The sequence below is a fragment of the Aspergillus niger genome (genome assembly GCF_000002855.4).
Source record: "Aspergillus niger supercontig An04".
Lineage (NCBI taxonomy): Eukaryota > Fungi > Ascomycota > Eurotiomycetes > Eurotiales > Aspergillaceae > Aspergillus > Aspergillus niger.
This window is the reverse complement of record NT_166539.1, coordinates 2,046,707-2,065,604: the sequence shown is the minus strand read 5'-3', so window position 1 is coordinate 2,065,604 and position 18,898 is coordinate 2,046,707. Positions and strand designations below refer to the sequence as shown.

The 18,898-nt window shown below is 50.8% G+C and overlaps 11 protein-coding genes across 11 annotated transcripts; 6 read left to right on the top strand and 5 right to left on the bottom strand.

Annotated features, from left to right (window-relative positions):
- Positions 1-268: 268 nt before the first annotated feature.
- On the bottom strand, positions 269-813 carry An04g08500 (uncharacterized protein; the record flags this gene model as incomplete). The annotated part of the gene is made up of 3 exons (XM_001402171.1): positions 269-325; positions 382-467; positions 516-813. The coding sequence occupies 3 exons, from the start codon at positions 811-813 to the stop codon at positions 269-271; spliced, it is 441 nt and encodes a 146-aa protein (XP_001402208.1).
- A 378-nt stretch (positions 814-1,191) lies between these two features.
- An04g08490 (uncharacterized protein) lies at positions 1,192-2,417 on the bottom strand (the record flags this gene model as incomplete). The annotated part of the gene is made up of 3 exons (XM_059747710.1): positions 1,192-1,677; positions 1,730-2,151; positions 2,300-2,417. 3 exons carry the CDS (start codon positions 2,415-2,417, stop codon positions 1,192-1,194), a joined length of 1,026 nt encoding a protein of 341 aa, XP_059600655.1.
- A 606-nt stretch (positions 2,418-3,023) lies between these two features.
- An04g08480 (uncharacterized protein) lies at positions 3,024-3,798 on the top strand (the record flags this gene model as incomplete). Its single annotated transcript, XM_059747709.1, has 4 exons — positions 3,024-3,044; positions 3,108-3,277; positions 3,346-3,625; positions 3,679-3,798. The coding sequence occupies 4 exons, from the start codon at positions 3,024-3,026 to the stop codon at positions 3,796-3,798; spliced, it is 591 nt and encodes a 196-aa protein (XP_059600654.1).
- A 387-nt stretch (positions 3,799-4,185) lies between these two features.
- An04g08470 (uncharacterized protein) lies at positions 4,186-4,720 on the top strand (the record flags this gene model as incomplete). Its single annotated transcript, XM_059747708.1, has 2 exons — positions 4,186-4,224; positions 4,277-4,720. The coding sequence occupies 2 exons, from the start codon at positions 4,186-4,188 to the stop codon at positions 4,718-4,720; spliced, it is 483 nt and encodes a 160-aa protein (XP_059600653.1).
- Positions 4,721-5,235: 515 nt separating this feature from the next.
- On the top strand, positions 5,236-6,196 carry An04g08460 (uncharacterized protein; the record flags this gene model as incomplete). The annotated part of the gene is made up of 2 exons (XM_001402167.3): positions 5,236-5,375; positions 5,431-6,196. 2 exons carry the CDS (start codon positions 5,236-5,238, stop codon positions 6,194-6,196), a joined length of 906 nt encoding a protein of 301 aa, XP_001402204.1.
- A 396-nt stretch (positions 6,197-6,592) lies between these two features.
- On the bottom strand, positions 6,593-8,380 carry An04g08450 (uncharacterized protein; the record flags this gene model as incomplete). Its single annotated transcript, XM_059747707.1, has 4 exons — positions 6,593-6,891; positions 7,599-7,684; positions 8,167-8,278; positions 8,365-8,380. The coding sequence occupies 4 exons, from the start codon at positions 8,378-8,380 to the stop codon at positions 6,593-6,595; spliced, it is 513 nt and encodes a 170-aa protein (XP_059600652.1).
- A 159-nt stretch (positions 8,381-8,539) lies between these two features.
- On the top strand, positions 8,540-10,386 carry An04g08440 (uncharacterized protein; the record flags this gene model as incomplete). Its single annotated transcript, XM_059747706.1, has 4 exons — positions 8,540-9,612; positions 9,662-9,966; positions 10,025-10,126; positions 10,199-10,386. The coding sequence occupies 4 exons, from the start codon at positions 8,540-8,542 to the stop codon at positions 10,384-10,386; spliced, it is 1,668 nt and encodes a 555-aa protein (XP_059600651.1).
- Positions 10,387-11,797: 1,411 nt separating this feature from the next.
- On the top strand, positions 11,798-12,155 carry An04g08430 (hypothetical protein; the record flags this gene model as incomplete). The annotated part of the gene is made up of 2 exons (XM_001402164.3): positions 11,798-12,047; positions 12,127-12,155. 2 exons carry the CDS (start codon positions 11,798-11,800, stop codon positions 12,153-12,155), a joined length of 279 nt encoding a protein of 92 aa, XP_001402201.1.
- A 463-nt stretch (positions 12,156-12,618) lies between these two features.
- Positions 12,619-14,795, bottom strand: An04g08420 (uncharacterized protein; the record flags this gene model as incomplete). Its single annotated transcript, XM_059747705.1, has 7 exons — positions 12,619-12,633; positions 12,802-13,445; positions 13,519-13,831; positions 13,888-14,162; positions 14,221-14,370; positions 14,524-14,537; positions 14,773-14,795. 7 exons carry the CDS (start codon positions 14,793-14,795, stop codon positions 12,619-12,621), a joined length of 1,434 nt encoding a protein of 477 aa, XP_059600650.1.
- Positions 14,796-15,621: 826 nt separating this feature from the next.
- On the top strand, positions 15,622-17,178 carry An04g08410 (uncharacterized protein; the record flags this gene model as incomplete). The annotated part of the gene is made up of 1 exon (XM_001402162.1): positions 15,622-17,178. The coding sequence occupies one exon, from the start codon at positions 15,622-15,624 to the stop codon at positions 17,176-17,178; it is 1,557 nt and encodes a 518-aa protein (XP_001402199.1).
- A 771-nt stretch (positions 17,179-17,949) lies between these two features.
- On the bottom strand, positions 17,950-18,842 carry An04g08400 (uncharacterized protein; the record flags this gene model as incomplete). The annotated part of the gene is made up of 2 exons (XM_059747704.1): positions 17,950-18,002; positions 18,059-18,842. The coding sequence occupies 2 exons, from the start codon at positions 18,840-18,842 to the stop codon at positions 17,950-17,952; spliced, it is 837 nt and encodes a 278-aa protein (XP_059600649.1).
- Between the last annotated feature and the right edge of the window lie 56 nt (positions 18,843-18,898).

Here is an 18,898-nt window from a genome sequence, read left to right as displayed (position 1 = left end):
CGGGTCTTGGAAGGCTTTCCTGACGCCAAGATACGAGCAATCTACTCCAGTCTCGATCTCTATATGAATAATGATGTATGGCAGATGAAAAGCAGGATACAATATTAAGACAGAAGATACTGGTAGAAAAACTAGAGCAAGAGGAAATATCAATAGAATCAGAGATTCAAAGTTTTATTAATAGCTGGTTAAACACGGAACCAGAACTAGACGAGATGATAAAATCCATAATGTAACTGAATGGATAGTCTATGCTATGACCATGCGCTTACAGAAGCGATCCCAGAGCAAGGCAGGGAAGACCCACGCCGATAAGGTTGCCCTCCTGCGATACACATCAGTATGGAGGTTGTGAAAAGGGATCGGTAACTGATCACTTACAGTGTCGCTGCCGCTGCCCTGGCAGCAGGCGGCAGTCTGCTCGCACTGGTCGTTGAGCAAGTTTTGCAGACCGACAAGGTCAAGGGCTATTTGATATGTTAGAGATAGTCTGTATCCTGCAGCGAATTACATACCCTGGAGGTCAAGCGGGGAGCACTCATCGGCCAGGCCAATGCCCTGGGAGCCGGAGCCAGCGCCAAGGAGGTTGCTCAAGACGCCAGACAGGAAACCGCTGTCAATGTCGGTGGTGTCACCGGCATAAGTGGCCTTGTTGCAGCAAGAGAGCTGGGCGTTGTCACCGCAAGAGTCGGCTCCCTGGGAGACAGTCATGCCAGCAGGAGCAGGGATGTGAGTGACAGAGCGACCGCGGACGGAGGGCTGAGCCACAACCACGGTGGCAAGAGCGAGAGCAGCAGCAGCAGTGAACTTCATTGTGACTGTGGAGGGTTGACTCGAGTGAGTGATAGATGAAGATTGATTTGGATTGAAAGATAGAAGTAGACGGATGATTGAGCGAATGGCTGGTGATGATGATGAGAAGAGCGAGGGTTGAAGATGGCTATTTATGCCTTCGTGTCGCCAGATCGTACCTGACCCAGACTGACGTTGAACATGGCTAGTATCGCTAGAAGTTGTTGCATTCGTGGTAGGCTTGCTGTTTGCGTGAATAGTAGTGTTGCATCCAGAAGGTCATGTCAGGCATAAGCGAGACCATTTGGAAAATTCTGAACTCGGCCGTTGCATTACCCAACTTCCAGCTGGGTCCGCAATGAAGCCTATCTCACGATCTGGTGTGGAGGACATGCAGAGTTACACAAGCTGTGTGGTAAGCCGAGTGGTGACAGCCATCCCTTGCTTGGCGCTCCCGGCAGGCTTTTTACCCAACGTTGCATCCCGCATTCTCAGCCGCCGTTTTGGAACCTTGGCCGTGAACGCCTTTCCCGGTTCCTGGCGCTTGTTGAGAGTCAATTCAACCGTCTTCGGTCCCGACCGGCTTCGTTCCTTATCTACCTTCTCGGGCTCACCGACCAAACACCGATAGACAAAGTTTACAGCTGCATCTGTTGTTTTCAGATTCCTGGGAACGTAATGTGTCCCCCAGAAGGTTTGGATTTCAACATGACTGCATCTTTCTGCCAGGCGGTATGTAGAGTTTGGTGTGATCATTGTGTCGACTTCGCCAATGTATAGTAGGGTAGGGGTGCAGATCCTCGGGTAGTACAGATCTCTGTACATGGGATGGCCTAGCATAAAGCCACTGTATGCGACGACAAACTTGAGCGGTGGATGAGTCGTCTGTGAATGTCAATCCGAGAATTACTTAGTTAGGTTACATGAGTATACCCACATGGACGCCAAATACAAGGCCGCGATTCTGCTTCTCCAGTAAGGATGCGATGATCATCGCCAGGGTCGCACCGGTCGAGTATCCGATTATACCAGTTACCGGATTAAGTTGCTCCAGCTGCTCTAGCACACGCCGCACACTCTGTTCAAGGCCTGAGATTCGCTGGCAGTCGAAAATTCCATACCCCCAGACCTTCGACTGCAGATCTGGAACGTTCACGTCGAAAGGAGCTTCACTGTAATGTAGCTTGAGATATGGTAGCGATCGGTTGCTCTGAGGACCACCTGAATTGAGGGCATCTTGGAGAAAGTGCGTTTTGTGATGGAACACATCCATGGATTGCCCATGGCCTACAAACAAATCAGTGCTGGTAGATGGCATCCCGCTACTGAGTTCTGACCATGAAGCATTACAATGTTGGCCTGTTCAGCAGTATGCGAGATGTCTGCGTTATCTTCATAGTTACGTAAATAGCCTGTCGGCATCAGCTGAATGTTGGTCATCTTCAAGGCGTTGAAGTGTCGACTTTCTCCTTAAGCAAAGAAATTGTCTACAAAGCCTGGATCGTACTTCCAGTAGAAGACGATGTGCAACATTGCGTAGTTGTTACGTCGAGCTGACGACCAGCGGTTGAGTTGACCGTAGATTGCTCACTATTGCACTTCATTGACATAGAATTCTTAGGCATACTGTTGTGGAGTTCCAGCTTGCTGGTGCATTCCTTATGTTTCAGTTGAACGCGGATGTAAATACGGCAGCGTAGAAGCACTTTTCCTCGCCTGTTGAAGCCTCGTGTTAGGGATCTGATGCATTTGTGCGCTAACCCTTCACACCACGGAAGGTTGCACTTTTGACCTTAGCAGATGGCATAGCGAGAAAGTAACTGTAGGCCCGAAGGGGCAAGCCCGGTAAATCGAGTTGCCGTATGTTTCATAGATGCCCGAAAACTAAGGCATAAATAGTGCCACGGCATGCGATGGTGGACTTTCTGGAATGCAGCTCTGCATCTTGGCAGAGAGACCGACCCAGGAATCAAGCAACAAGCCACATTCCAGCTGAAAATTGAACGTCATCAGGATACCGATCATGCCAGAACACCAGTGCAGTTACGAAGGCTGAAGAGAGGCGAGAGTAGATGGAAGTGGGCAGGAAGTCAAGGGAAGTGAAGAGAAGATGCATGTGTCGCTGCCTCAGGCATGAGGGCGGTGAAGGACGGTCGGGACCCTTCATTGGGAATCCCCGCAACTTTGCCAGCTCAACGACGTCAGCCTCTCCCAGTCTCACCCTCGCCATCATGAAGCTCGTTTATCTCGGGGTAAGGAATGACGGATGTTATCTGTTCATCGTGTCGGCTGTCTGACCCCGTTCATCTGGACAGATTCTCCAAAATGCTCAAGCTCCCGCCGTGGAGCTCTGCGCCGAGCGCGATCTCAGCAGCTATTCGCGCTTCACCAAGGGCAGCGTCAGCGAATTCATGACGATGTTCAGTAAGACCGTGGCCGAACGGACGAAACAAGGACAAAGACAGGACATTCAAGAGCAAGGCAAGTTGGCGTCCCTCGGGGTCGTCTTTTCACCCCCTCTGCGGCAGCCCCTGACCGCCGGTCGCCTACAGATTTCACATTTCACGTCTACGCGCGAACCCAAGGCATCGCCGGAGTGATTATTAGCGATAATGAGTACCCGTCCCTGGCTGCTCACCAGATCCTCTCGAAAATGCTGGATGAGTTCCTCTCCCTGAACCCGAACGCCGCCTCCTCCCGTGACCCGGTGCCCTTCCCCTCCCTCAAGACCTACATTCAGGCGTACCAGGACCCACACCAGGTGGATAGCATCCTCAAGATTCAGAAGGAGCTGGACGAGACCAAGATCGTTTTGCATAAGACTATCGAGAGCGTATGTTCTGCGCGCATTACATGTGGGCAGAATGGTGCTAACTCCCCAACCAGGTCCTCGAGCGCGGAGAGAAGATTGACGATCTCGTGTCCAAGTCGGAGGGGCTCAGTGCCCAGTCGAAGATGTTCTACACCTCTGCGAAGAAGCAGAATTCGTGCTGTGTGATCATGTGAGCAGCGCGCCGATACCTATGCCGGTAACACCCACGTCGAGAATCCTCGACACGACCCTCGGAATAGAGGAATTGGTGCGGACATGAAGATCAATCTTTTCTGTGAAATATTTGGAAGCGTTCTGTTGCTACAGGCATTCGTTTATGGTTTTTTTGACCAGGCTGGATTTGCAGGCACATGCGGGACAGGTTTGATTTACGGTAGACGAAGAAATAAGCCCGAGAGCAATGAAGTGGCTTTATGACTTGAGATGATATGGCAGGGCATTAAGAATGAGATATAAGGGGGAAGAACGTAGACCCGAGACTATGTGAATACACCGTTTGGCGTACTGTGGCCTCGTCCCAGCAGTGGATCCGTAGAGGGGCGCATCTGCGATGCTTATCTATGCTCGGGATCCGGCACGTTGATTGGCCCAACCAGGCAGTGCAATGCCTAAGTATAAGTATTAGACTAATTTATTGCAAATCATGGGGAGATATTAGCTCATCCTCAGGCCCTAGTCCGCCAGAGCATCGACTCGTGCACTGTAGGGTCCCTGGACTGGCTGCAGCACCACGCGACCACCCCTAAGCATTCAATCGGCCCTAACCCAGGTACAACGACTTGCCAGCAAGATGACAGTCCCCGTCGGTCTTTTTCATCCTCTCTCCGGCATGCTGTCGAGAAGTCTACGTGTGCCAGGTACCATCCAGTGAACCCTGCAAATCGGCCGATCATGCGGAGGGCGGCCAACCCGGCCAGGCACGTTAGGGCTTCCCAAGGCCGCACCCCCTCCACTCCAAGCAGCAGCACAACGAACAGCATCATCGGTGGTGGATCGCCAACTCACCTGTCCTGGCAATGCCTTCTAGAACACGCTCCACCTCAACCCAAAAAAGCCTCAGTTTTCATTAGGTACAGGGAGTGCCGGCTTGGGTAAGGCGGTGCCTATCGCCAAATCACCGAGGGTACCCGGGTCCCGGCCCGGTTGATGCCATTGGCCCTTGCCGCCGAATATCGTCTCCCCCTCGATTCGGCAGCCTGTTTTGTGTGGGAGATTAGTAGGAGTAAGTATTGATTCACGGTGTGTTGGGCAACCTGGTGATGCGGGCGGTCATGACTCTATCTCGTTTCTTATAAGCCTTGAACCCGGGGTTGTCCACTCCTTTTGTTGGTCCCTCATTATACTCTCTACTCTTTCACTCCTTTTTACCCCGGTTCAGCGTTGCTTTCAGCGGTACATCCTCTCCATCTATCTAGGTCAGTAGCTCCCCACCATTCCCCCATCTATACTCCCTTTGTATACTAACCACCCCTCAGTATACCACTCCTCCCACGTCGTTCCCTTGCTTCGACTTTCCTTTGTGTCATCTGCCATAGAACTGCTCTGCATCCAACCCCACCACTACATCTGATTCCCCAGTCAGGGCTAGGAGTGGCTCGCTGCTCGACAGCATGGATTTCGACTTCCCTGTTCATCAGTCCCTGCCCTTTGCGGGGCACCGCAGTCGGCTGGGTGATTTCCTGACGGCGGATGTGATGGTTGCTGCAGGTTCGGCAGCCTTGGTCACTCCTGCCGTCATGATCCTGGACAGGTAGGAGCTTCCTCTCTCGTTCACCTACCTGACTGTTGTACTGATCACCACCTAGACTGGTCGTTGAGAAGTCGTCGCACAACCAACCTATGCTCCCTGCCTTCCGCCGACACCTCTGGCTCTCCATCACACAGCCTGCCACCTTCCTGACCTCTCGACCCAGTCTGCTCGTCTGGTCGCTTTACACAGCCACCTTTGCGGCCGCCAATGCCACAGAGACCATCCTGGACCAGGTCTACCCTCACGTCGACCACGCCATGGCAGGGGTGGCCACGTTCATGAGCACCTTTGTGGTCAACTCGTCCGTGGGCATCTGGAAGGACGTCAAATTCGCCCAGCTGTTCGGTCACAGCAACCCCACCACTCCCACTCCTGCTCCCAAGACCACGACCTCTGCTGCTCCGTCCCAAAGCAAGATCCTCCGCTCGGTCAGCCGCACCATCCCCTTTGCCACCTACTCGGCCTTCCTGGTGCGCGATGCCCTCACCATCTTCGGCTCCTTCAGTCTCCCCGCCATGGTCTCGGCCTCCATCCCGGACTCCATCGCCTCCAGCGAGTACCTCAAGATCCTGTTCGCGCAGCTCGCCATTCCGGCCTCCATTCAGCTGGTCAGTACCCCAATCCACCTGCTCGGCCTTGATCTCTACAATCGGCCCATGCAACTCTCGGCGTCGGACCGATTGAGTCGGGTGAGCAGGGACTGGATCGGGGCGTCCCTGACGCGTATGTGTCGGATTATTCCCGCGTTCGGGATCGGCGGGTTCGCCAATACCGAAGGCCGGGCATTTCTTCACCAGCAATTGCGGCGATGTGAGGACTGATTTTCTGCCACGGCCAATCAGGACTTAAGAAATTCAGCTTGAATTCTGAATGACTCAACCATTCTTTCGTTGCCTGCGATAACCGCACCGAGAAAACGGGGCCCATCTCCGCCAGGTGGTCAACAGTCAAGTGTTGAGTTTCCCGATCGGGAAACCCTTCCGCCCATCGGAAAAGGGTGACTTTTCCGTACCCTAGCCCTAGCACTTGCCTTTTCCAGCCACCGCCAATCACCGCCCTGCCGTACCCGGCCCGGTGTGGCATCCGGAACGCTTACTTGGCACCTCTCGATACTCATCTTTTTGCTGCTGGCAGCAACACAAACCCGGTCACTATTTATCTATCTACCGGATCCCCGCTAGACATGATCTGACAGTAGACTACTTGTTCGGCCATAACTAGTACGAACTTGTGTCCCAACTATCGGACTTGAGCTGGGGAGGATCGGTCAATTTTCCGAAACCGGATGAGGGGGGAGGGGAGGTATGACGCAGTGCCGTGTCGATCCAGGCGCGCTTTCCATCCCACTTGGGGTGGATTATGGATACGCTCTGTGTTTCACCGCCGGACTGGATGCGTCGGCATTTCCTCTTATCGTTGATGTGTGTGCATGTGAATATTTGTCGTGGCTCTCGGTGTATATAGGCTTCAATGCTAGAGAGAGCATTAACATTATTCTCTTCGACCTGGTTTAAGGCTGCAAGTAGAGCGATGCTTGTTATTTCTATTACCACTTCCAGAGGCCCTGAAGTAGTTATCTTACCTCTCACCAAACACGAAAAGAGACAAACCAAGCTAGATCGTCACACCTTAATTAGTAGTAAAAGAAGGAATGTCCAAACCTTCCTTCCATCTATTTTTACCTACCAGACACAAATAGATACTTAGTGAAAAAACCTGGGTAGCGAATAATGTAATCATACCTCGGTCCTCGTCAAATCTGCCCGACTTGGCTCACTAATTCGATTTCGGATATTGTGTGGGTGTTGGCTGAGCATAACACAACTAACACACAATGGCATTATTATTAGTAGCATTAGTTGGTATGGGTGAGTTATGCTGAGTATAAACATGTCCATGACTAAGCAGCTATTACGGCACACCGGTCGGTTGATTAACTACTATGTTGTATTGTAAGAAGTTGTTATTTGAAGTAAGCTTTTCTTTACTTTTTCTTGTTTTGACTTTTTTTTTTTTTCCTTGGGCAGGAGGACTCCTGTGTCTACGGAGGATATTGGAGCGTGGTATTGTAAGTGAGACAGCATGGTGTATTGGTAAAGTCTCTTATTGTCTCGGTCGGAGGATAATTAGAACTAACTTGGTCAGGTAGCGTAGAGAAAAGAGCATATAAGTAGCAACTAACGTTGCTCTACTTGTTCTAGTAGGCATATTATCTGCATTTACCTGTGGCAGAGAGGGATATCTCATGCTTGTGGAAATACGGACTCGCAGTCAGTTCGTTCGGTGGATTGAGTAGGTCGGAGAGGATGCTACGAATTGAGCCGGTTAGTACTTAGCGTAGGGCCGGTACTTGGGCTAATCGCGAATGTCTCAGCCTTCAAGATAGGCCGAGGTGTATATCCCTGAACCTATTAGACTTAGGAAGTTGATAGGTAGAGAGTGGTGAGATGAGATACGTACCTGTAGGAAATAGTGTGTGTGTCGTTAATGATAAACTGCACCCCATCCTGTTGCCGTGTTGTAGCACCCTGTGAATGTGTTAAGACCGTAGTGGTAGAAGACTACCAGGTATTTAAGGCCTCCCATGGAGTAAGCGTTCAATTTGAGCATTTGGATTGGTAGATTTCAGCTGGCTGAAGAGTGCGACCATTGGTTCGCAGTGAGTGCGCGGACCACCCCGATGCCGATGGTGGAGGAGACCTGCATATATCACACACCACCCAGCATGCAGCTAGCCTATAGCCCTCGAGACTGGTTTGGGGTTATTGAAAGGCTCGTTCTTCAGAGTTACCTGACAGCGGCATGCGTGTACGTAGTAGTGCTGTCATATCTGTTGGTGGACTGCTGACCAACGGTTTGTATACTTGTCAGTGGTCGGATTGTACTATCATAGAGTGCCCGTGCTAGGATGATGCTTGAGTTGGAGCCAGACGCCAAGTGAAGAGGGGTCAACCACTTGCAGGGGTGTGCACGAGCAATGCAAGCTGACCCGTCTGCTGGCTCATCATACCCTCGTACTAGTGCACCAACTGAGCTGCCGCCCACTGCTCACCCCGCTTGATTAATATAAAGCAGACGGGACAAAATAAAATAAAGCTTGCCTGTATACCCCAGTAGCAACCCCAATCGCAACCTCAGTTCTTGCAAGCCACATCGACTCGACCATGGTGTCCTCGATGCTGACCGCCGCTCTAGTGGGCGTGTTTTCGCATCTTACGTATTTCCGGCGAGGCGAGCATCAACTCTACGGCACCACCTATACGCAGGTTTTCGGTGTGCTGAACGCCACTGCGGTCGCTTACCTGCATGTGTCATGGGGAATCGCATGGCAAGAGGCCCTGATCACCGTCTCCTTGCATGCAGCATCCTATCTCCTTGGCATATTCAGCAGTCTACTGCTCTATCGTCTGGCGTTCCATCCACTGGGGGCATTCCCTGGTCCATGGCCCGCCCGAATTTCGGATCTGTGGCTCTGTTCACAGATGAAAAACAACAACAGACATATCAAGCTGACTGAGCTGCATGAGAAGTACGGGCCCTACGTCCGGATTGGACCCTCCACTCTATCCGTCATCGACCCCAAGGCTGTCAACATCATTCATGGCCCATCTTCGCGCTGCCTGAAGAGCGGCTGGTACGACCACTCCCATCCCAACAAGTCATTGCAGACGAGTCGAGACCCGGCCGAGCACCAGCAGCGCCGGAGATTATGGAGCACCGCGTTTGGCAGCAAGCAGCTGCGCGGGTATGAGCATCGCGTGCGCAAGTACCGTCAACAGCTCGTGGATCGGTTCGTAGAAAGGGAGGGTCAGCCTGTGGACGTGACCAAGTGGTTCGACCTATACACCTATGACGTGATGGGAGACCTGGCATTCGGAGAGGGTTTTGGATGCCTTGAGCAAGGCGAGTACCATTGGGCCACACAGATTATGATGGAGACAATGGATTTTGTTGGCAGCAATCTACCCATGTGGCTGTTTCGAATGGTCTTGGAGGTTCCAGGACTCAAAAGTGGATGGTACAAGTTCCTGGATTACTATGAGACGAGGCTGGTGGAGAGAATGAGGGTGAGCTTCCATCGTACTTTCGTCCCGTTCGGTGAGCTGACCAAACAGAACGAGCCTGATGTGCCCGACATCAGCGCAGCGCTCCTAGCACCCTTCAAAGGCAAAGAGCCTGGGAAAGAAGACCAGCAGTGGCTGGGAGGAGATTCGCGGCTAATTATTGTTGCTGGGAGGTGAGTGCTCCCCTAGAAGTAGTCACATATGCCTGTCTCACACGGACAGTGACACCACCGCCTCGACGCTTGTTTCTTTGTTCTATGAGCTCTGCCATCATCCTGACGAGGTTGAGAAGCTTCGTGCCGAACTGGCCCCAGTTGTCAATGAGCATGGACGCCTTGGCGACTTTTACGACAGCGATATTGGTCACTTGGCACACCTCAACGGTGCCATCAACGAAGCCATGCGTCTATATCCGGCGGTTCCGTCGGGAGTACAGCGGATAATGCCTCCTGAGGGCATTACGGTGGATGGAGTGTCCATCCCAGGCAACACCACGGTTATAAATCCGGTGCTTGCAATGGGACGGTGTAAGTCAATCCCGGCGGGCAGAGCGGCGAAAGAGCCAGTGAACTAACGACGAACTAGCGGAATTGAGCTATAAAAAGCCGCTAGAGTTTATCCCCGAGCGGTGGTACCAGCAGCCCGAGCTGATCAACGATCAATCAGCCTTTGTTCCATTCAACATCGGTATGTGTTCTGCCTAGAGTCGAGGCGATCAGACTAGGTTGATTGGCTGATGGTGAATGAATCTGTTTTTAGGTACCTACAACTGCATTGGCAAGCCATTGGCTCTTCAGAATCTGAGGGCAACAGTGGCACATCTAGTCACGACATTCAATGTGAAGTTCGCGCCAGGAAATGCGGAGAAAGATTTGATCCAACGGTCGAAGGATTGTTTCGTCTTGTATCATGGTGAACTGGACTTGATTTTCACACGGCGGAAGTAGACAGTTGGGGATGGTGGTGAGCGACCGAGAGCGACGATCGCCCGGAGTGATTATTACGTCGGTGGTGTGGCAGAACGATCAAGGATGTTTCAGCTCCACCCGTGTTTCAGAATGCGAATACGGCAGAGATGAGGCAGTCAGCAAGAAGCTAAAGTACGTAATTAATGAGGTCCAAAAACCAGCATTCAAGAACCACGACATTATGGTAATATGATTGAGTCAACCAGGTGGTCGATCTTGCTGCCTGGCTGTGCTGTCACTCAAGCAGACGGTGGGCACACTCGGACTTGCGCATCATGAGCCTCCAATGAGGCAAGGACAATAGTTGCCAGGCACCGATCCGCCCGATCAAGCTTTCGGGAACGGCGGAACCGCGTTGGCCAGTAGACCCGTCGAGACCAGGTGAGGAGCCCACCAGGTAGGCAGAACAAGACTGGTAGCGAAGACTGGGCACAATCATGGTAAAGAAAGATATATCCGGCAACCAAACAATGTGAAGTAGAAGAGCAAACCGAGTAATGCTGCCTGGTCGCGAGGAGTGAGAGTCACGACGCGGGCGCCCATTCTTCCCCTTCCCGGGCGCTCGTGATCTGCGTATCGGCGTATCTGTCGAACAATGCGAATCTTACCGACCACATCCTGGCACTCAGGTCGCCATTAGTCATTGGTGTTTTTCGGGGTGTTTTTTTGGTCTTTCATCATCAGTCCCCTCTTCCAGGCCCACTCTGGTCACATCATCGGCCAATCATATACTCTCCAGGCACGGCCGCAGCCAATGGGGCTACTCTCTGCCAGGCTTTTGGGAGATGCCGGCGTAATGCGATGAAAGGCACTGAATGTACCTTTTTTACTTACCGTACACAAATACTGGCAGTGGCCGCGTGGGCAACCAGCAAACCATCCCAATCATCAGCAGCAGCAGCCATCCAACCAGCTCACCACTTGACCCGTTTATAAATAAACAGTGGAGCCAAAAACCGGCTTGAATTTTTCATCGCTGCGGGCTTATCAGCATTCTTATTCCGAACTCCTCCATCCCAGCGTGTCTCATCCATCCCTCCTGTTTCTCTTCTTCTTCCTCTCCTCCTCTTCTTCTCTTCTACCGACCGTATATTTACACTCACACCATTACCTCCTTCCTCCCTCCCCCGTTAGATTCCCCGCCCCAAACAAAGTTGATGCGTTAAACTCGGATCCGCTTATCCGCTTTACACATCACACCACTCACTACACACATACACACTTCCAACTCCATCCACCAAATACATCCACACCCGCAGCTAGCAACCAGCACAGACCACAGCAATTTGCGATCGCTGAACGCCACCATTTCTATACCATCAACAAATATCCCCAAATCATATCAATATATTTCTAGAGAGTTGGTGTATATACCACAAGTCGCTTCATCATGACCAAGCTCAGTGACTCGGCCATCATCGTCATCGTCATCGTCGTGTGCCTCGCCCTCGTCTCACTGGGGGCCGCGCTCACGAAACAATTCTGGCCTGAGGCCCCCCAACAACGCTACAACTATCCCGCCGAGCAACAATCCTACATGCGAACCGTCCGTCTGAAGAACCTGGGCATCTTCCAACGCGAGTCGATGAGTATGCCCGGGAAGATGCCCGCGCCGGTAGCGAGGGATGTAGAGTCAGGCTGTACGTCTACCCGTCAACCTTTGCAATCCGAATCATCGATTATTTTAGGTGTGGAACTAACGAATCGCTCATTGCACAGACTCCGAAAATGAATCATCGCATTACTAGTCGCATCCATACCTTCCTTATTCCTCCGGCGTCTTCGATTGATATCCTCACACTCCTTATCGCGCCCATACTCGACTCGTGACCTACTCTTTATCTCTCCCTAAAAAGCGAATTCCCCAGCAAGCAAGCATCGCGTTAACCTACCGCATGTACGATTGACGATTACGCATTGTCCGATTACCACTTTGATTTTGACTTACTGATTGATGGACGGGACCTGAACCGAATGTTGTGTCTTTGCGCCATGGTGCGGTGTTGGAATTGGCGTTGTATCATATTATATCCTGGTTTTTGGTATATAGGTTGCTTTTGTGCTGACTGTTTGATTTGTGATTATTTATTTACCTTCTTGTTCATTCCTTGAGCTGATTGTTTCGGGTGGTGGATTGGAGATACATACCACTTACACATATATTCCTCCTACACGGTCAACAACATGGTTTTCAACATACTTCCCATCTCTTCAAACTTCCCAGCGCTAATCAACCACATACATAGCGACTTATTGACTATGGCTATTCCACACCCTCTCCAATCTCCTCTCCATTTCTACCCCAGGCCAATAATTACATTCCCCCCTCATCTCCCTCACGAACCCCCTCAGCCTCTCCTGCTCCCCCCGATCATCAAACCACTCCGCACACACCACCACAGCAAACGACGCAATCACCATCCCCGCCGGCGACTGCCGATTCGACATTGCCACTCCGCAGACCTCCCACACGGCCTCCTTGACCTCCTTCTCCGTCGCCATCGTTATCCTGCCCATCCTCACCCCCAACAACGAAGGATTATACGTCGCCAGCAGAATGCGAATAAACCCCAAACTCTGCGCCGCCACAATCTGACATCCATCCAGATACCATCTATTCGGGAATCCTCCCCCGTCCCCATCGTCGGAGTAAACCGCTTCAAAAGACCCTGGACACGTTCTTACCCAGTCATCCCTCTTCCGCACTAACTCCCGATACGTCACAACACTCCGCGATGCCCCCTCATCAAAACAGAATTGGATCACATGCGCAGCTAGTATCAACAGCGCATTCACCCACTCATAGTCCGCCGACGTAGCCCCCGGAGCAGGATACAAGTCCAATATATCCAGCGGAATGCGGAACGGGCGCTGCTGCGTAAACGCCATGTGGAATTCCTGGCGCACGCCTACCCAGAAGGCGCTCTGCCGCAGACCCCACGAAGTAGAACTACCCATAATAGTCGGACGGGCCTGCGCTTCCAGAAACACCTGCAAGCCGCGAATAGCGGTTGTCGTAGGGTGGGGGTGGAAGGGTGCTATACAATACATTACTCCGTAGTCCTCCAATCCCTACTTAACGGTGAACGGGTAGAAGGGGAAATTACATACTATCAAGCTCTTCATAAAACTTCAACGTCACCACCGCAGCGAGGAGATTCTCATCCAAAATAGCATTCGGCTCCGTACTCACGGAGCGGAGATGCGCGATGCATCGATTATGGTAATGCAGAGTGGAGGGTTCATCAATGGTCAGGCCCTGAGGGAGACCATACCGGCGGGTGATATGCAATTGTTGGCGGTGCGGGAGGGTGCTGAAGTGGCGGGCTGAGGCGGAGAGGAGGGCGTCCAGGAGAGGGGGACTGGTTCGAGCACGTTGGGGGACGATTGTGGTGAAGCATTGGGATGGGTCGCCGATGTCGAACTTTGTACTAGAGTTGGAAATGTTTAATGTGGCTTGGGAGTTGGAGATTAACGTACCCATTTAGCTAGTGTTTCGGAAAAGTAGCGCAGCAAGCATGCTTCTTCTAGCGTGAGATGGGCTTGCGGGGTCTGGATGGGTGGACTCCAGGTTGTGGGTGAGGTATTGGGAAACGTTTCAGGAGATGATGTGATCCATGTGACAAGAGGTGTTGTTGTTGTCGTAGAGCTGGTGAAGGCGTGTGGTGTGGTTGGATGGTTTGCGGATGGAGTAGATTCATGCTGGTATAGAGCTGCCACGGCGGGGGTTTCGTCGACGTATTCGAACGATACGTCTATGTATGTATGTATATTGGATCAGTATATTCTTGCAGTTGCAGGTTACCAACGCACCTGTTGTGGATGGACTGCGCTGCTTTTGTCTCCCCGAGGCATACCCGTATTCAGCGCTCGTGCTGTTGAGGAATTTGAGCTTGGGTCGCGAGCGAATGCATTTCCGTCCGGCGATCTGGCATCTGTTGCATGCTGAGCGGTTGTCGTCACCTGTCGGTGGATGTTTTAGTATCTATGTCTTCAAGTTGTGCTCAGCTTGGTGGTGGGGTTTAGATTCACATTTCAAATGATGTTCTGTATGGGATCAAGATATATAATTAGTGTTCTAAAGAGGCTTAACAAGTGGGACAGAACCCTTCATACTTCGGCAACGCTGGCTGCAAAAAGTCAGTAAACTGTAATACTAGAAGTAAAATGAGGGAAACAAACCAGGGATCACGCCGTGAAGGCATCAGTAATACTTGAGAGTGAGTGATGAGGGCAGAGTCGAACAAAGAGTAGATAGTATGTGAAAACGGGAGGGATTCGCCGAGGGTTGCCCCGTCGGTCAGCAGTTCAACCCCGCATGGACTGCTTCTTTCTTATGCGGGGGTTAACCACCATATTCCTTACCGATTTTGAGCTTCAGGATTCATTCTTCATTCTTCATGTGCGCCACTTAGATAATGAGTTTAATTGAGGTCTAGATTTGCCATTGTCGCTGATCGATCCCCGCGCATTCGACTTCACAAAAGACCCCCTGGTCCCCTCACCAGCCATGTCTCGGTGTAATAGCGCGTGATGCGATGAGACTTGTAGCCAAAGCATGAATTCCCATTAGCCTGACATGCTTGCTTCAATTGCCGTTATGCTGCACGAGTGTTGGACATGGTTTTTTCCTTTCATGGCGGGGTAACAACCCCAATCCCCCGTAGATCGGTTCAAAGTGCTTCATAGTGTAGGGTTCTTGGTGCCTTCATATATCGGACGAAAGACGGTACAGCTGCACAGGTTCATATCTGGCGTTAAGTAGTTCTTAACATGAAATGGTTTCAATGAAGATGCAATTGTTTCCCCCGAGGCTGTAGAGGGGCGTCTCCTACCGGAGGAAGAGCGTCAATGGCCGCAGGACGGAATCAAACATGCACTGAATTGTTAAGTGCCATCTTCTTGAAAGTCGCATATCTGAATACCATACGCCTTTACCAAGGCGATTCAGGGACTATGCAATCATGCAGAGACTCTCTAGGATCTTGTCGCTGCGACGCATCGCCAACGGGTCACTGCATGCCACTGCTTTGGGATCATCTCGCCGGCACTAACCGTTTTGGGGTTTGTTCGGCGAGTGCTTCCATTTCGATCAGTATACATTACTGCAGTATCAGTATCATGCTTCTATAACCAGAAGAACATATAAACTGGTTCATGTCTAAGACGAACTGAACATGTAGATGTGCAATTCACAAAATCGACACACACAAAATGTACATCCCAATAGTCATCCTTCTTCTCAGCCTTCTCACCATCTACTATTTCATCATCCCCATCATCAACTACTTCCGCGACCCCAAAGGCTTCCAAAAATACCCAAACCTCACATTCTGGTCGGGCATATCAGATCTACCCCTCGTATACTTCTCGCACAAAGGCATCCGCTACAAGCGTCTCCTTGAAGCACACAAAACCCACCCCGTCGTCCGAATCGGACCCAACTATCTATCCTATGCAGACCCAGATGCTATCAAAGACATCTACGGCCACGGAACAACCTGTACAAAAGACCTATTTTACTCCACCCTAGGCGGGTCACACTTCCACCTAGCCGATGTCGTCGACAAGGAAGAGCACGCTCGGAAGCGCAAAGTCCTTTCCAGCGCATACGCGCTCAAGAACTTAGAAACATGGGAATACAAGGTCGCCGACATGACGAACCGTCTTATCAAAGCCTTTGATGCACGATGCACTGATCCGTTACCTAAGGGTCATCGCCCACTTGAGAAGGACCTCACAATCGACTACCGCATGTGGACCAATCTGTTCACCATCGCAGCTATTGCGAACATTGGTCTAAGCGAGGACATCAAGTTCCTCGACCAGGGGAACGATCTAATCACATCAGAGTCAATGGACGGCATGACAAAGAAAGTACACTTCCGAGACTGCCTTTTCGCCACCGGCTCAGCAACAGCTACTCTAGTCTGGTGTTACGACTGGTATAAAACACTGGTGCGAGCTAGCAAGATCCTGTCTCCGACATACCACCGGAAATGGAAGCTTAACAAAGACTGGGATGGTATCGTCTACAACCGCGCCACGACACGGTGGAAGCGCTATCAGAATGGCGAGCAGCTTGTTGATTTCTTCTCTGCGCTGATGGCAGATAAATCCAATTTTCCTCATAATCTGGAATGGGGCGAGATTGTTGCAGAAATTAGTATCATGATGAACGCCGGGTCTGATACAACCGCCATTTCGCTCAGCAATGTGATGCTCCTTCTCCTGAATAACCCAAGGTGTCTTGAAAAATTGCGGGAAGAGGTCGATGGCGTCCTGGATGACGATGAGATCGTCGCCCCTTACGATAAAGTCAAGCATCTTCCGTATCTTCGGGCCTGTCTGGACGAGAGTCTCAGACTGTTTCCGCCCGTGTCGTTTGCGCTTCCGCGACGTACCCCGCCTGAAGGTACTATGATTCTGTCCGATCATATCGCCGGTAATACATCGGTCGGGATGTCAGCATATGTAGTCCATCGCAATGAGTCTATCTTCCCGGATCCTGAGGCCTTCCGCCCAGAGAGGTGGCTAGGGGAGAAGGGGAAGGAGCTGCAGCCGTATTTCATCCCGTTTAGTACTGGGGCGAGGGGTTGCATCGGACGAAATATTAGCTACCTTGAGCAGACTATCCTGGTTGCTTCGCTCGTTCATCGGTTCGACTTTGCTTTGCCGTATCCGGGTTGGGAGCCGGAGAGGCATGAGACGACGAATCTTGGTTCCGGCCCGATGCCTATGAAGGTTTGGAGGAGGGATGTAGCTGCATAAATACTCACGACTTTTGATGAGTTCCTGCATTTATGATGTGCGTGATGAGAGTCGGATTCCACGATAGATAGCGGATCGTGAGAGTGGTGTTCAAATTTGAAGGACATTCATTTATGAAGCGTGAGAACAGCGTCCATTAACGTAATATGTTCAGTCCAAGAAAGTGTAGCTCATGGATGATGGTCGGTAGATTCTGTGGAATAGAGAGTAGAAGAGCAAGTTCGACAGTTTAGATATGGCTGACCCCCTTGACAGACGACCGCATTGGAAAGAGTGAACGCCAAAAAAATCCTCATCGCGGTAAGATGTAGTCTGGACATGTGGATCATGCATGCTTCGCCCTGCGCTTGTGTCTCGGAGGTCACCAATCGGTGCTTTCAAAATGTCTAGTAGCAATGCTTGAGATATAGTCACAGGATACTGATGAAACTATGTTTATGAGTAACGCGTACTAAGTATGGTGGGATGACAATTACATGGCCATGATTTTAATCATCCAGATGGACAAATATCGTGGTCTTGGGGTAAACGGCGACAAGATTACACACTTATACTTATATAGTGTATATGATTGCCTCTATTTGTGGCAAGAAAAAAAAATCTTTCTTTATTAGCATTAGAAACCTTGCTATGGTAAAAGACAAATAGCTAGCATTAAGGGTGCTACCAAGGCGCTGGGAAATGGAGCACAGCGTAAAATCAAAGTAAATGAATGACGATGTAAACATGCTATCGAGTCATATTTGCACACGAGCACATCTTTGCGTTCGTTTATTCTGTTATTGTGTTTTCCAGGTAGATGATTATTTCTGTCTCAGCATGACCTATATCCAACTTCACGATTGTCACGCTTCTGCCGTTTTGGCTTTCGCATGCATACGATCCATCCGCTTCCAACATAGCATTCCATTTCTGCCCAGATTAGCGCCGGTCAGTTCTAGCTCTTGCTGTGAGACAGGCTCCACTGGTCCTTTCATACTCAACGCTTTGAGAATGTCACATCCGAGGACGTCAAAATCGAGGTGTACATTTAAAAATCTTCTTATCATCCTGTCCATGATTGAACGATTTAGCCAGTTTGCAACAACGTTCCAGTCTTGCTCTTTTCTGGCCAGATCCCTCCAGAGCCTCAGGTACCTTTTGGGGCCCTTTTCAGCTAGGTACCTGGGCTCTGGGCCCCAGACATCTTCTAAATAAAGTAAGGTTTTTCTCTCTCTGTATTCTGATAGCCTGGACCATTTGCAGACTTTTTCACCGTCTTTGACACGAGCCCGGAAGTCAAGCGCTGTTTCAGTCAGAGCGACTCCCAGCATTTTGCACATATGACAGTATCGAAGGAGAAGCTCGTCTGCCTTCTTGGGATCAGTTTCATTACCCTTAGCCTGCGTGGCAGGATTTAGCTCGGAGACATCCATCATGAGGTCTTCGAACCAGTGCCAAAGAGTATAAACTCGAGCCCGGGTACTCAGTCTAGCCCTCACATTTGAACTATCCAGCAACTGTTGAAGTAGAGCTTTCGCAGTACCAGAGCCTACTCTGTGTTTTCGTGGATGTTCACTCTTCTCTTCCGTGGCTCCCTGCTTCATTCGCTTGGTATCCTGAGCTGTGTTGGCTGTCTCTTGGCATTTTCTCTTCTGACCGGATTCGGCGACTTCGGAAGGCATTGTTAACTAGTAGTGGTCAAGGTTCTTGCGTTAATGAGAAGCGGTGTTTCTTAGTA